The sequence below is a fragment of the Lissotriton helveticus genome, chromosome 6, assembly GCF_964261635.1.
Source record: "Lissotriton helveticus chromosome 6, aLisHel1.1, whole genome shotgun sequence".
Lineage (NCBI taxonomy): Eukaryota > Metazoa > Chordata > Amphibia > Caudata > Salamandridae > Lissotriton > Lissotriton helveticus.
The window spans coordinates 84,374,685-84,389,653 of record NC_136067.1 but is presented as its reverse complement, the minus strand read 5'-3'; the positions used below and the strand labels follow the sequence as shown (position 1 = coordinate 84,389,653).

At 48.1% G+C, this 14,969-nt stretch overlaps 1 protein-coding gene across 1 annotated transcript in view; it reads left to right on the top strand.

Moving 5' to 3' along the window:
* The window catches only part of LOC144762254 (calpain-1 catalytic subunit-like), a 359,395-nt gene that overhangs the window by 301,266 nt on the left and 43,160 nt on the right, over positions 1 to 14,969 (top strand). The window contains exons 13-15 of the mRNA XM_078647398.1: positions 1,114 to 1,179; positions 6,360 to 6,417; positions 7,288 to 7,352. Of these exons, the coding sequence (XP_078503524.1) occupies positions 1,114 to 1,179; positions 6,360 to 6,417; positions 7,288 to 7,352 (189 nt within the window). The remainder of the gene's footprint in view (positions 1 to 1,113; positions 1,180 to 6,359; positions 6,418 to 7,287; positions 7,353 to 14,969) is intronic.

Below are 14,969 nucleotides of genomic sequence, written 5' to 3'. Positions count from 1 at the left end.
TACTGGAATTGACACCCCAGTCAATGATTTTACACTACAGTGGTCCCTAGGGAAACAGGGATAGTCAGCCACAAATGAATATAGACCAAGTCAGTTCTATATTAAGTAAACTTGTCCAGCCAGACAGACGTTTGATATTTAATGATGAGAATTATGCGGAATATACACATAAACAAATACTTAAAGTGGGACCCAAGCCTGCATCCTACTACAAAATCAAAAGACAACAACAGACATCTAGGGAACATTCAAGGGAGGCTCAGGCAAAGCTCACGGTTTGTTAATGCACAAATAATCAAATAGAGTAAACAAATAGCAAGGGACACCTTTACATGCTCAATACTGGCATTGCAGACATCACGCAACGACGGAAGCAGATCACCCATGTACGGCCAATAGGACTACATAATTAGGCCATCATGCCGATTGAACACCCCCATGTCTTCCACTCTGATCTAAGACCGGCCAAGTTCATTAACCCGGAGTAATTTAAGGCACTAATACACAGGCATGCTTATTTATATGTGCTGATGATGATCCAAGCACTGTTCACATGGATCGAAACGCTGTCGACACGATAAAACACCTTATACAATGTCTGCAATGCCAGTTTTGAGCATGTAAAGGTGTCCCTTGCGATTTGCTTACTGTTTTTCATTATTTGTGCATTTTCAAACCGTGAGCTTTGCCTGAGCCTCCCTTGAATGTTACCTAGATGTCTGTTGGTGTCTTTTGATTTTGTAGTAGGATGCAGTCTTGTGTCCCACTTTAAGTATTTGTTTGTGTGTATATTCCGCATAATTCTCATCATTAAATATCAAACCTCTGTTCGGCTGGACAAGTTTACTTAATATAGAAATAACTGTGTCTATATTTATTTGTGGCTGACTATCCCTGTTTCCCTAGGGACCACTGTAGTGTAAAATAATAGATTCCCAAGGTCCCTGGCTGACTCTTCTTGGGTCCCCTTGTTGTTTATAAATATACCCCAATCAATGAGGCACTCACTGCATGCCACCTATCATAGGTGCTCATGCCAACCATAAGGATGTCCTGCACTATTTTGCTAGTGGTGAGTTTGAGGCATGACGTAACCTTTTTATTTTCTCACAGGATGACATTTCAAAAGATGACGTGGACTATTTCTTTCAGAAAATGTTTGAACAGATGGCTGAACCGGTGAGTTGGTTGCTAGTTCCTACACTTGAGAGGGAGGGAACTTTGTTTTACTAGTAGTCCATGTGGGTGCTCGGTTGCTTTTTCATAGAGGCACTGTACAACGGATGGGAGGACGAGATTTTATTGCAAGTTAATGTCTGATAAAACAGTCCATAATGAAACCCTTAGAAACATGGGAAAGACTTTTCTCCTGATATATTTACAAGCCTCTCCCACCAGCCTTTGAAGATAGTCTTGGGCGGCATAAGGAGATGTTTTTGCAACCGGAATACCAAATTTGTTGCACTGAGAAATTGATAGTTACAGCTATGTCTAGTAGGGAAACTGGAAAGTGTCTTCTGCCGATGAATGTCTGCTGGAGCTACGGGTTGACCATCCTATCAATGTGTGTAGTCAAGGCCTAGAGATGAAGCATAGTCTGTCCGGATAGGCGCATTGCCTAGAGCAGTGACAAAACGCCAGATTGTTGGATGTTTTTTCTAGTGCCCTCGCGGTCATTGACTGTACTGACTTATTGCTGCCATCACCGTTATTGGATATATTGACTCACTGCTGCCATCATGGTTATTACGTTTTATAACCCACCGCTGCCATCACCATTATTGGATATATTGACTCACTGCTGCCATCATGGTTATTAGATATATTGACCCACTGCTGCCATCACTGTTATTTGATATATTGACTCACTGCTGCCATCATGGTTATTAGATATATTGACCCACTGCTGCCATCACCGTTATTGGATATATTGACTCACTGCTGCCATCATGGTTATTAGGTATATTGACCCACTGCTGCCATCACCGTTATTGGATATATTGACTCACTGCTGCCATCATGGTTTTGGCATATATTGACCCACTGCTGCCATCATAGTTATTAGGTATATCGGCCCACTGCTGCCATCACCGTTATCGGATATATTGACTCACTGCTGCCATCATGGTTATTAGGTATATTGGCCCACTGCTGCCATCACCGTTATTGGATATATTGACTCACTGCTGCCATCATGGTTATTAGGTATATTGACCCACTGCTGCCATCACCGTTATTGGATATATTGACCCACTGCTGCCATCATGGTTATTAGGTATATTGACCCACTGCAGCCATCACCGTTATTGGATATATTGACTCACTGCTGCCATTATGGTTATTAGGTACATTGACCTACTGCTGCCATCACTGTTATTGGCTATATTGACTCACTGCTGCCATCATGGTTATTAGGTATATTGACCCACTGCTGCCATCACCGTTATTGGATATATTGACTCACTGCTGCCATCATGGTTATTAGGTATATTAACCCACTGCTGCCGTCACCGTTATTGGATATATTGACCCACTACTGCCATCATAGTTATTGGGGATAGTGACCCACGGCTGCCATTATAGTTATTGGGGATAGTGACCCACGGCTGCCATCACGGTTTGTGAGTATATTAAACCACTGCTGCCATCATAGTTATTGGGAATAGTGACCCACGGCTGCCATCACGGTTTGTGGATATATTGACTCACTGCTGCCATCATTGTTATCGGCTTATTGCTGCCATCACGTTTTTATGTTTTTTGAAACAACATTTTTATTAGTTTCAAATAAAGAAGAGAAGACATTGTACAGTGGAGGGATACAAAACTCCACCCCATTCTGCATCCCAATCAAATGCCCACTAAAATCTACAATTGGGACAATTCCATTCCAATGGCTCAGACTCTGAGTGTTTATCACATCTGTCCCTTCCTTGAGCATCAAATGTGGTCAAAATACCAAAACTCCTCACTTAAACTAAGCCGTGCCTTGCATCCTCGAACCATGCCTACTAGTATTAATTTCTCACAATATTAAACTCCATTGTCTGAAAACCCAAAACAATTGCTTGGTCGAGGAAGGCATCCATCCACCCCAGACCCATCTCCCTGCCAGCACTTTAAAAGATGCACTGTCCCCCCGGAAAAGCTCACTGACAAGGGCGCCTCCTTCCAGGTTCCAAGTACAAGAGTTCTTTAGGATCAGCCGCGACAATGTCAGCAGGGCTTCGACTCCATGATACAACTGGAGTCCTAATCCAGAGCTGGCCCAGATATAGGACTGGAGTCCTTTGATGTCCGGACCCTCGCGCCTGGGGGTCAGAGGGGCAGGGATGAGAGTGTCCAAACACCCAGAAGGGGGGTGGAGCCAGCGCCCAGGGAGGCCGGAGGGCGATCGATACCAGGCGTCCGGGGACGGCTGGAGGGCCATCGAAACTCCCCTCCTCCTGGATCCGTCAAGTGGCCACTCTACCACCTGGGCGGATCTTGGTGCCCCGATGTCGGGGCTTCGCTGGGGCCGCGGCCGGGGTCGGGCCGAGGCCACGTGCTCGGGACGTGAGGGGCCCTAGATGGCGTCGGGCCTGAAATGGTGGCCCGGAGTGGTAGCCGGACCTGCAGGGTTGGGGCGAGCAGGGTTCCAGGGGGGAGAGCCGTGGGTTGCTCTTGTCGAGAGTTCGTGGAGGGTAGTGTCAGGGGGGCGACAGCGGGTCGATGGAGGGCCGATGTCGTCCCGGGCCCGCCATGCGGGAGGGGTAGGACCACGCCATGAGGCCGGGTCCAACAACGCTTCACCGCACTAAACACACTACTTTCAAAGTCTGTCCACTTTACAAGCTCTCCATGCCATTTCGCCACCCTATGTCCCCTACTGGCCTTCCAATTTATAGTGGTCTCACGTTTAACAAGTACCATAGCCAAATCAAGGAATCTGTTAATAACCTTACATTTGGTCGGGTGCGGGTACCAACCCAATAAGCACATTCTCGGGAATCAGGAAATAGTACAATAGGTAACATCATTGGCAAACTCTGTCACTTCTGCCTAAAATCCCAAAAGGGAAGGACAGGCCCAAATCATATGATACACCTCAGCCCTGACTTTGCCACACCCAGGGCAGTCCTCACTGGCTGTACAGTAAAACCTGTTCACACTGCCAGGCGAAAGATACGCCTGGTGAAGGAAATAAAAGTTAGTTAACTTAAACTGGGCATTCCCAGACACCTTTGGAACTTGTTCCAGAATTTTTGACCTGTCTGCTTCCTGGATTGGACCCCTAGATCTTTGTCCCATTTCTACCAGAACCCTGTCAGGAGAGCACCGATATCCGCTCTGAGTGCCCAATAGGAGCATGTGATCACTCTATGAGTGCCTGCAGATGTGCAAATAAGATGACAGCTCTGATGTTTCTTAATCACTGCTACCACAGCGCTATGCAATAAGAACTGACCCCTGGCACCTCATAATCCAGCCGCAGGTCTGCTAATGGGCGCAGCAACCCTGCACTAAACCGACCGCCCACAGGAGTAATACCAGAGGCCACCCACTCCGTCACCCCGCACCAATCGCCACTGTGGGGTATCACCTCCAGGCACTGCAGCGGTACATCAGGAGAGTATGGGAGCCGTGCACGTGTTTGTATCCAACAATGCCTCATACCCATGAGCTCTCTAGGAAAACCAGGGAAACCGCTAGGGATTCAGAAGCAGGTGAAATAACTCCCAGGGCTTGCGAACGAATGGCCCACCTCTCTCTCGGGCATCTGCCGACAAATTGACAATCCACCCACTGGGTAAACCATTGCATCTGTATCACCGAATAATAAGACAAAAAAACCCTGGGCTGCCAGACCACCCTCCTGTGATTTAGCCATTGCCACTCTACACCGGCCCAACCCCATACAAAATCGACCAGGTTGTGATTGAAAAACATCCTAGCCAGATTTTCAAGATCCAGCACTGCCACATGCATCTCGTGAATACAAAGAAAGGGGTTGTGGTGGACATGCAACTTGTGTATACCCAAAAAGAAAGAGTAATCCCTGGTCATCTGGTGGGTGCGCCTCCATGTGTCGACATGTCCTCTCTGGAGCTGGCAGCAAACAAACTTCTGGGCCAGTCTGACAAACAGGGAGTCTCTTAAAGGCAGGCGAGACCTATCCGGAGTGGGATCCACAATACTATTAACATCTCTGCTGCCATCACGGTTATTAGGTATGTTGGCATAGTGCCCTATCCTTCCTGCTGACAGGGTAGTTACACTGTACATTGCCTGACATTATATAGTCAGATGTAATTTATGATATAGCTTAAATGGAACCGTTACCTAAATATTATTGTGGGGTAACATAAATGAAAGCAAAAAGGAGGATGTCGGGGGATGAGATTTTTTAGGTAATGTAGCGGAGGCAATGGATTATCAGGCGGTGTAGGACAAAGGGTGTAGTAACAACCACTGGCATCAGAGTGCTTGGTCCAGTTCACACTGGTCTTTTCCAGTTCAGTGCATGGACTCAAGTTGATGTCACCCTTCTGAGAGGTGGTAGGCAAAGATGTTGCAACCATAATTGTAGAGCTGTTACAGTGAGACCAGCCTGTCTCTTGAAGGGTGATCTTCATTTCTCAGCATTTTTATTTTGAAATCCTCCATTTCACTTAGTCAATTGCTGGGACAAGAGGCAGTAGAACTGTACTTTTTTCTAAAAAGTAGCCTCATCAGTCAACAGATTCCCACAGCAAGAATTGATAGAAAGGAGTGAACAGATCACCTTCAACTTTGCGTTATGGTGTAGACAAGATCTTCACTCATGGGAAGGTCTCGCCATGCACATGCTGGTGCAGCAGACAATACCCCTGTTACTGTCTTCCTTTCACTGAGAAAAACTCCATAGTGATGGGTGGAATGCTTAAATTAATCCATAATTGATTTGGGCTGAATTCCAGTCTATCATTTTGTTGCTTGCTGTGCCATTACAGAGCCCAGACTTACGGATGTCGGCCTGTGTTTTTTGGTCATGCTCTAATAGCAGCAGCCCAGCTCTGTCCCTCCTGACTGGGAGCGCAGGCAGCCCAGGCATGTTTCAGTTTTATTGTGACTCGTTAGGATAGTGCAGCTGTGGGACACATATAGAGCTACGGTAACCCTGTTTGGGCATACCCGATGCACCCAAGAAGTTTCACAGTGAAATAATGTACCCACCAATGATGTGATGTATCAATGAAACAAGACCAGATTACTCCCAGTGCCAAGTGTTATTTCAAGGGGCTTGTACATGATTTTAAGACTGTATGTCTGGTAGATTGGTGCGGGGACCAATGAACAAGAGAGACAGGGTCACTTACCTTCTTCTGCTTCTCCCTCAGGAAATGGAGATCAGTGTCTCTAAACTACAGACCATTCTCAACGATGCTGTGAAGAATAGTAAGTATGAAGCCCTGCAGCTTTGCTGAGGTCGAGCCCCTCTTCCTGAGTATCTAAAGCATGCAGAAAAGCATCAGGAAGCTATGGACCCGGTTAGGTGGTGAGAAGAAGGCTCAGACCTGTACAGCTCTCTGTAGTTCCCCAGCTACCTTTGTACTTTATAAGTTCTTGTACATAACACATGGTGGTGAAGGGAAGAGAGAGTTTGAGATCTGATGGATGGCAAATATTTTAAGTGGACAATGAGGCAGGGGGTATAAGTAATGTGACATCACAAAGCAGTGAGTGGACTATGCTAGTATGTGCATATGTTGGGGTAGTAATAGGCGACGGGTGCATTATTCCTTTGGGGGAATGTATTGTATACAAGGATGTGAAGATAAGCACCACACATCAGAGAGGCTGAAAAGAGAGTATTTGATTCTCAGGAGATGGGAAGAGCAGGTTCAGACATGGGTCTGGGTGTACATAAGGGAAGTTGAGCAGAGCATGGGTGTGATGGGAATGTCCCCATCGCAAACTACAAAAACACATTTTAAATTTGTACTAAACATTGGCGTAATTGAAGTCTGTGTTTATCCAATGGCCAATGCTTGCTTGTGTATTATTCGCATGACAGTCTAAATACAATATATGTCCGTGCCTTCCCTTTCTACTCCCCGAATGCCCAGACACCTCTCTGTTCCCCTTAAGGCTTCATGTCCTCAGGATTTCTCGCTGCCTATGGCCATTTGTGTCAATCCTGGGGCTTCTTCCATTGGTTTCTCTTTTGCAGTTCTTCGACCCTTAGCAATTTGAGTATAACTCAAACAGGCTGGTGTGAGGGTAAGGTTTGCAGGACTAGCACTAACGCCGACATTTGCCCCCTAGACAAGGACCTCAAGACAGACGGCTTCAGCATGGAGTCCTGCCGCCAGATCGTCAACCTGCTGGATGTATCCTTCCATTTATTTCTAATGTCTGATATTGTGTGAATAATGACCACAAGTGGGGTGTACAAGAACAAAGTGTACAATACAGTTATAGAAGAAGAGCCATGACTATGAATCATGAACAGGAGAAAGAGCAGTCCTGGTCTATCTAAAGATGAACATAGTCAAGGTTAGATTTGAAGAACAGAACTTATGTTAATGGAATAGTATCATCCTGGTCTCTAACTCTCCCACTTCCTTCACTTGTTCCTGTAACAGGGTCACTTGTCTGCACCTGGAGTGGCTCTGCAGCATTTTCCTGCTAGGGTCTTGTCTCCATGTCCTCCTGAGGCGCTTCTACACCACTCTGTGAGACTTCTGGGACTTGGACAGCTTGGGAACTCTGGTGCATAACACCCCCTTCTGGGGACAGGCATAGGTGGTTGCAAACTTACTTCAGACGTCACCACTTCTTCGAGCAAGCCCCTCTCTCTTTGGGCATGGGAGGCATGTTCCCAGTTAGGCAGTCCTCTACAGTTAACAGCGGTGTTGGTGATCGGGATCACCTAATAAGGTATTTTCCACCTTGGCCCCTAGCACGACTTCCAAACATGTTTCTTCACTAGAACCCAGTCTCCAGGACTAGGGTCATGGCATTGCTCTTAATGTGGAAGGGCAGTTGCAGCTCCAACCTGGTGAGAAACATAAAGTACTACAACAAAAATTCCTTTGCAGTAGTTGAGAATCATGGCATATGTGATATTTACATGTGCATTTTCAGGCAGTCTCACAGCACATATCATGAGTATTTTATACTGTGAAAATCCTGTTCTTCTGTCAGGGGTACTTTGGTGACTCGTCAATACCAAAGGCAAGGTATCTGGCCATGTTAAAAGAGTGACTGCTCACACTTTTGCTAAACAAGATCGTTGTTCTACTTATAGTGCCACACATAGCATTCTAAGCAACTAGTTATTAAAATGAGTCCCTTGGTCTCACTCCAGAGAAACCGGAAAGACAAACCATAAAATGAGTTCCTGCAATAGCAGTTTGGCCACAGTGAGGCTGTCATTCCTCCGTGTTTGGTAGGATTCTACCCTTCCAGAGAAAATGCACACTATCACCAGGACATATCTGAGCCATTACCAAAAGGCATCTCGAAGATATTAATCTGCATTCTGTTAAAGGGTCCTCCTGATCTTCCTATGTGACTCATGGATACTTTTGTTCTTCTCCCTACATTCCTTTATTGTCAGATCACACATCTATGGCTCAAATCCTCAGCCATAAACCTAAATCAGGATTGGACCAATTCTATTTGAACAATCTAACCATGGCTTCTCTCTCTATGTGTGCGGGACCATAAAAATGTCTAATCATTGGGAACAGCAAACTATCAGGCAACAGGTCTTCCATCAGCTGGGAACCAGATCTCATTTGCATCCTTGATACATCCTACTCTGACCCATCCTTGTTGTTCAGCTGCTGAACCTGACTTCTGTAATCTCTTAACTTACTCTCAAGTATCAGCCACAGACAACTTTTTTTGGGAAAAACACGTGGCCAGAGTAGATTACAACATCTTATAGGCACAAATCTTAATGTTTCAACTTATCTCAAACATGTACCTCAGTATTTCCACAACAAGACAACCTTGTATCACAAAATATATTTTTTATTTTAATTTTATTTTCTTTAAATATTTGAATTCAGATACTCTTATTTTCTTATATACATAATATATATCTCAATTCATTGTTTTTTTTTAAAAAAAGTAGATGCACATTTCTTCAGACAGATATCTGTTCTGTTCATTAACATTTCTCTTTAAGTACTTCAACTTAGCCGGTTATCTTTGAATACAGATTTTAGGGTACATATGTTACCTAATACATTTTCAAATTTCATTTATAAAAACACTTCTGTTCAAGTACATGTTCATTTTGTTTCCTCTTAGGATAGCAAAATTTAACAGTTTATATATATATATATATATATATACATATATATATATATATATTTTTTAAGACCTTTATTGCGTTCTTCCACAATACACAGCTTCCAGCCTACACCCATCGGGCCGGCCGCAAATCACTCAATTTATGCATTGCTTCCTAAAGTACACAGCCCATAGCCGTCAACCCGGGGGTACGGCGGCATCATAGCGTGCATGTGGTCCAGAGTTCGAAGGATAACAGCTAAGGTCAGGGTTTTCTTTTAAGCGCCCTTAAACCGAAATATGCCAAAACATTTCGCAAATGAAGGCTAACAATCCCAACAACTCCCCCCCCCCCTTCACACGGTCACCAGGTAAGCAGAATTAAGTCCACCGCTGTACCAGTGGGGCAGCAACAGCACCACACGTAAAAACACTCATATTCACTGGGCCACAGAGTTACTCAGATCTCCTCTGAGCTGGTGTGCTTGGTGTGTGGAGGCTCGCAGATGTTTCCCCTGAAGTTGTTCCACTTGGTCCACACTTCCACCCACTTCCGGGGACACCCTCTCGTTACATATACGGTCTTTTCCTGCAGCATACAGCAGTCCATGTCTGTATGCCAGTTAGCCAATTTTGGTGGGTTAGGGCTCCCCCACAGTCTGGCAATGTTCCTCTTCGCTACCATTTGGCCAAGCGTTACCCAAAGTCTCCCTCTCGATGACAGGTCTGTGGGCTCCCAGATATTGAGGAGACACCTCTTGGCTTCCAGATGAATCTCCACTTCCCACACCTCCTGCATACACTGCACCACCCTTCTCCAATAACGTTGTATCTTCGGACAATCCCATAGTATATGGAAGAAGGTACTAGTACCACCACAACCCCTCTTGCAGAGTCCAGTGTCGACCCTCCCCATCAATTGTAATCTCGTACATGAGATATAAGTTCTATGCAGTATCTTAAGTTGGATTAGTCGCAATCGGGCTGATATCGCGACCTCACGCGGTGAGGCCAGAGCATACAGCCATTCTTCGTCGTCGATTTCTAACCCGTCTGCGACCCATTTGTCTCTCAGGGGGAGGAGCATGTCGGGGGGTGGTTGATTAGTTTTTTATATGTAAGGGATATGGCGTGTTCTGTCATGTGTCCATCAAGCAGTCTGCCTTCGAGCGGTGAGGCCTGTGGCAGTTTCGTCTCTGGTGGGATATTAGCCTGTAGGGAGTGTCGCACCTGTATGTATCTATAGTATTCAGTTTGTGCCAGCTCATGTGTGTCTTGTAAAAGGGAGAACGAGTGAACCCCTGTGGGGCCCCAAATATCCTTGATTTGAGATATTCCGATCAAGTCCCAGTTACGGAACCCCTTGGTGCACCCCAGGTTACCTAATTTTTCGGAGGCCCAAAGTGGCGTGGCCATTGTAAGGACTCCCGACCATCCAAGTTTTCTCAGAGCAATATGCCATATTTGTACCGAGTGTTGTGTAGGTCCAGTGAGTCGACGGGCGCCCCGCTTAGAGTATAATGCTATCTCATAGTTCCCCCCCGGCAGTAGCCATCTGTCCATCCCATAGGCGGGGTCATTTCCATCGCCATACGTCCCTTGATTAATCGCCGAAAGGTGGGCCGCCCAGTAGTATTTCCGTATGTCAGGGAGGGCTATTCCGCCGTCATACCACCCCTGCGTGAGCTTGGTCAATGCTATCCGGGGCGATCCGGCCCAAAGGAGATCTCGCTGCGCCGCCTCAATTGCTACGAAATAGGTATTAGGTACCAGGTCTGGATAATTTTGTAATGCATAAAGAAACCGTGGTAGTGCTAGCATCTTAAATAGGGCTGCTCGGCCCAATAGAGATAAGGGGAGGTGCTGCCAGGATTTGGCCTCCCTTTGAAGCCGGCTTAATGGTGGTTTGAGGTTTCGATCATACAATATTGCCTTATTTGTGGTAATATACACTCCCAGGTACTTGAACCTGTCCTCTGCCACCGTGATAGGGCATGTGTCAGGGAGCCTAGGCGGGTCGCCGTGCAACACATAAAGATACGATTTGCTCCAGTTGACTCGAAAACCCGAGTTACGACCGAAGCTCGCAAATATATCTAACGCCGCCATTATCGACCTGCGCGGCCGGCAGAGGTACAGGAGGATGTCGTCGGCGTAGAGGGATATTTTGTCTTCCCACCCCTCCGCCCAAACTATACCTTTCAGGTAAACATCCTGCCTTATCCAGGCCGCTAGCGGCTCGAGGGAAAGGGCGAACAGAAGGGGAGAGAGGGGGCACCCTTGTCTCGTCCCCCTCTCGAGTGCGAAAACCTCAGATATCTTGTTGTTCACCAGTACCTGCGCCAGGGGCTCTGTACAGAGCAGTCGAACCCAAGCAATAAAGCGAGGTCCAAAGCCCATTTTGCGTAGCACTTCGAACATATATGGCCATTCTAGGGTGTCAAAAGCCATGGTGGCGTCTAGCGAGACCACCACCGCGTCCTCCTGCAATCTGTGGCGTTGCCCCAGCACTCCATTTAGCCGTTGAATGTTAAGTGCCGTATTTCGGTGGGGCATGAACCCCGATTGGTCAGGGTGGACCAATGTAGGTAGCACCAACTTAAGCCTGTTGGCAAGAGTTTTCGCCAGTATTTTGGGCTCCGCATTGAGTAGCGAAATTGGTCGATATGACGCGCATGACTCCTTGGGTTTCCCTTCTTTCGGTATCGCCACTATGGTCGCTATGCGTTGATCCCGCGGCAACACCCCGGCCTCCCTGCTTCTCTCGAACATGGGTTTCAGATATTTACTGAGTACGTCAGGTTGCAGCTTGTACATCTCTATCGGGAGGCCGTTGGGGCCGAGAGCCTTACCAGGGTGGAGTTCAGCTATTGCACGCTGTAGTTCGACCTCGGTGAGTGGACTATCAATGGCCTCCCGATCATCCTCTGACAGAGAAGGCATCCGGATGTCAGTTAGGAGGTCTATTGAGTCCTCCTCCAGGCGGTCCGACTCTCGTTTATAGACCTGTTGGTAGTGTCTCGCAAATTCCCCAACTATCTCCCGGGGCTCAGAAATTAGGATCCCGGACTCCGTTCGTATCTCCGGCACCACCTTTCTGGCCTGTTGTTTTTTCTCAAGCCAGGCTATAAGTTTCCCGGCCTTATCGCCCTGATCATAGAGCCTACCCATCTTATGCCGGGCCACAGTCTGAGCCTCCTGGGTGACCAGCGCTCTGTACTCAGCCGTCTTTAACTGCAGTTTGTGTCGGACTGCCTCCTCCCCTTTTTCTAGCCCCTCCCCCTCTAGAGTCTCTAGATCGGTCTCAAGTGCTGTGACCTGACCCCGTTGGTCCTTCTGCCTGGCTGATATAGCTGAGAGCGCCTCCCCCCTAATCACAGTTTTAAATGCCGCCCACAAGGTGACAGGGGAGTCCACCGAACCAACGTTATTGTCGAAATACTGTGTGATTGATTTGGCCAGCTGCTCCCTAGTGTCCTCATGTTGTAAATGCCAAGCATTTATTGGTGCTATGCAGCCCTCACGGCTGTTCCCAAATGTCATGTGCACGAGAACCGGGGAATAATCCGAAATGCCTCTAGTTAAGAGTGTCGCTTCATGTATGGTGATATCGTGTTGCAGTAAGGCAAGGATGTAGTCTAAGCGCGAGAAAGAATGATGTGGGCCAGAGAAAAAGGTGAACTGGCTGTCAGTAGGATGGAGCAGGCGCCATAAGTCCGTGAACCCGAAGGTGTCAAGGAAGTCCGCCAGCCACTTCTGTCCTTGGGGTAAGTCTCTGGGGGGGTCGCCTGTCCAGGGTCCCTGACACTACTGCGTTGAAGTCCCCCCCCAGAATCAACTGTCCATCAGGGAGGGAAAGGAGTAGAGTGCCCAGATCCGTGTAAGCCCGAGCTTGTAGGCCAGGTGGAATGTAGACAGAGAGCAGGTTAAGTGTGCGGCCCTCCCACCGTCCAGATACAGCTGCAAAGCGTTCCTGCGGGTCAGTCTCAGTCAGGTCTATATGGAGGGGCAGTGAACGACGTAGGAGGATCCCCACCCCCCTAGAACCGGAGGTGAAGCCAGAGTGAGCTGCAAGAGTGTAGCCCCACCTATTTAGGGCCTGACAGACATTCCCCATCAAATGTGTTTCCTGCAATAGGACTGCGTCCGGCTGGTGTCGCTTAATGAATTGTAGGACTATAGTGCGTTTGAGTCTGTCACCCAGGCCGTTCACGTTCCAACTGAGGATTTTCAGACTCTTCTCCCACCTCCTAGCCATAGCTGTTGCTTTGGAGGGTGCTACGTCCCATCACCCCGGCACCTCGGCCGACTCTATGAAAGCACATCCTGTGTGACCGTAATAAACCCTCAACTCCCCGTCCCTCCCCGGTGCCCACCCACCCTGTATATTCAATGCAAACAATCAAGGTTACGTCAAACAGTTGACTCCACCCTCTCCCCTCCTCATTTGACCCCAACTTCCCCACCCCCCTCTACCAAAACAAGCCCCCCCTCCCTGCCCCCTGCTCCGTGGGCTCCAAACTACCCACCACCCCGATTAGCAGAGCGCCTGTCGCCCAACCCTACCCCGGGAAGACCCAACCGGGGAAACTCTACTTGGGATGTACGTGGGCCAGCCCCGTCCTGGCCGCCCTCCCGTTGTGCCCCACGTCGCTCAGCCCTCAGGCCGGTAGTGCATCAGGTAAACAATTCGCCCCGTCCAGAGACCCTGGGCTATCAGTCACATTACCCCTTGGGCAAGAAAGTCTTACATGAAACATATGTTATACATTACTGTTCGACGGCTTCTCATTCGAAAGTTCGTGGCTCATCTCGCTGGATTGTTTCTGGCTGAGTCCCATCGGGGACTGTTCGACCTCGACCGCCAGGACCGCTGGCTCTGCTCATCACACTCCGCTCTCCCTGCCTCTGACCTCGGAGATGGTTGCTCTGTTTCTCGCCATTGTCCGCCGTCCTGCGTGGGTTGGGCCTCGAACTTCACTGTGTCAAGCCACTCCTGTACCGCCGCCGGCGAAGTGAAGAAGTGGGATTTACCACCGGTTATGATTTTCAGTTTCGCTGGGAAGAACATCATGTACCGAATTCCGCGGTCTCGAAGCGCCGCCTTGACCCCTTGGAACGAGCGCCTCTCCAGTTGAACCTGGAGCGTGAAATCCGGGAAGAAGCGGACTGTGGCCCCCTCGTATTGTAGATCACCATGTTGTCTGGCAGCCTGGAGGATCGCGTCGCGGTCCCGGTAGTTAAGTATTTTTGCAATAATTGTTCTCGGCGGGGCCCCTGGCTTGGGCTTCGGGATCGGAGCTCTGTGCGCCCGCTCGATTGTGAAGATCTTCGACAGTCTCTTGGGTTTCAGGTGGCGGAGGATTAGATCCTCGAGAAAAAGCTCCATACTGTCACCCTCAAGTTTTTCCAACACACCTACCACGCGTATGTTGCTCCTCCGAGCCCTGCCTTCCTGATCCTCGAGTCGTAGGGCCATCTGCCGATGTTGGTGTACAAGCTCGTTCACCCTGCCCTCGAGCCGTTTCTCCGATTCCTGCAGGGCTTTAATGTCCACCTCGTTAGTTTTGGACCTGTCCGTGGTTTTCCCCAAGTTGGCTCGGAGCAGATTCACCTCGATATTGATTTTGTCCATCTTGGTCTCAAGACTGGTACCGAGGGTCTGAATTGCAGTCATTATAGACGTCAAGGAGGGTTCCGCC